The 1,557-nt window shown below is 38.0% G+C and overlaps 1 protein-coding gene across 1 annotated transcript in view; it reads left to right on the top strand.

Annotated features, from left to right (window-relative positions):
• Nucleotides 1-1,557, top strand: part of LOC101855841 (collagen alpha-1(I) chain) — a gene marked incomplete at its 5' end in the record, with an annotated part of 105,917 nt that overhangs the window by 39,501 nt on the left and 64,859 nt on the right. The window contains 1 exon segment of the mRNA XM_005090092.2: nucleotides 961-1,014. Within this exon segment, the coding sequence (XP_005090149.2) occupies nucleotides 961-1,014 (54 nt within the window).

Below are 1,557 nucleotides of genomic sequence, written 5' to 3'. Positions count from 1 at the left end.
CGACAAACATGCCCGGTATGGGAAAAAATGCGGTTTGGGGGCGTTCTTATGCGATGAAACAGTTGTAGGAGAGTCTGAGAGAGAGCTAAAAATGCCTACAACTCAAATTCCAAAATTTTGAGCCGAATCGGGACGTTGTGGGTGTACACCCTCTTAAATACATTTTATTTATTTTTGTAGATGTTTTATTTTGCGGTGAGTGCTTAGAGGTTGGTATACTTGTCGTGACCTTCTATACCGTCGGCCAGCTGTTGAAATGTACTGAGCCTTGTTTTGTTTCGGTTTTTTGTTGTTAGTTGTTTTGTTGTTTGTTTGTTGTTTTTTTAGTTATTTTTTTATTGCATTTTATTGATCTTTTGTATCATTTTCAGAGGCTCAATAAATACTTTGTTGAAATTCATTTTCTACTTGTTAAAAAATCAAGGAATTTTTTATAATGTAGGTACATTAAAAGTTTCGTTATAATGTTGGAACATTGTTAAAAGAATGAAATAGTTTGTTCTCTCTCCTGTAAAAGTTTGTTTTTTGGGCTGATCTCATCTTAACAGTTTACTGACGATAACGGAATCAGAATTTAATTTTTTTGAAATGCTATCCCAAATAATTATGTGTAAAAAGAAATTATATTATTTTAATGTTCCAATCGCCTCGAGGTCAAAGGGGGGGGGGTAATTTTGTGAAAATTACCCTGTTTTTAACTTTTCGGTTATCTCCCTCAACTCTGTTATTCGTACCCTTATCGTTTATTCCGTAGTTAATACCAAGTTTGGCCTGAATTGCTTAATAATACATCACTTACGATATTCCACTTCATGAAGTTTAAATCTTTATAATACTGCTGTAGAGAAATGCATGTTTCAGATATTGAAAATAAGACAAAGCATAATTATTTATTACTCTCCAAGTGCTTGTACTCTGATATGTTACAGTATAAACCCCACTCTTGTGTCTTTCTCACAGGGATCTCCCGGTATCGTTGGACCCAGGGGCCCTCAAGGACCCAATGGAATTCCCGTAAGTTAGGAAAATATTATCATCACTGGTGAATTCTTGCCAGCCTCCTTCTTCTTCCTTCTCCTCGTCCTCCTCTTACTCTCCTCCTCGTCACTTTCCTCACTCCTCCTCCTCCTCATCCTCCTTTTCTTCCTTCTCTTCCTTCACCTCCACTTCTTTAATTTTCTTTTATTTCTAAGATTTGTCCACTTAAATCCATTCCCCTGCTGATCTGCTTCTTTTTCTTCCTTTTTCTTCTAAGATTTGTCGACCACCACCGTCTCCTCGTCCTCGTCTTCTTTTTTTCTTCTAAGATGTATCCTCCCTCTCCTCTTCCTTCTTCTCCTCCTCGTCCTCTAAGATTTGTCATCATCTTCTTGCTGCCCATATTCTTCTTCTCCCTTTTTTCTTCAAAATGTTCCCTCTTGCTCCCAGTTTCCAAAAGGACTCTTTGCCCGTCAAAAGTCGAGCTCCATTAAAACCTGTTCTAACGCCTAGTTGTTTTTCTTTTGCCACGAAATAATTCTTTCCGTCCGTTGCCTCTGTTGTGTTCTCCCCCCCCCC

This window comes from Aplysia californica, unplaced genomic scaffold (genome assembly GCF_000002075.1).
Source record: "Aplysia californica isolate F4 #8 unplaced genomic scaffold, AplCal3.0 scaffold00012, whole genome shotgun sequence".
Taxonomy (NCBI): Eukaryota; Metazoa; Mollusca; class Gastropoda; order Aplysiida; family Aplysiidae; genus Aplysia; species Aplysia californica.
This window is presented reverse-complemented; position numbering and strand designations above follow the sequence as displayed.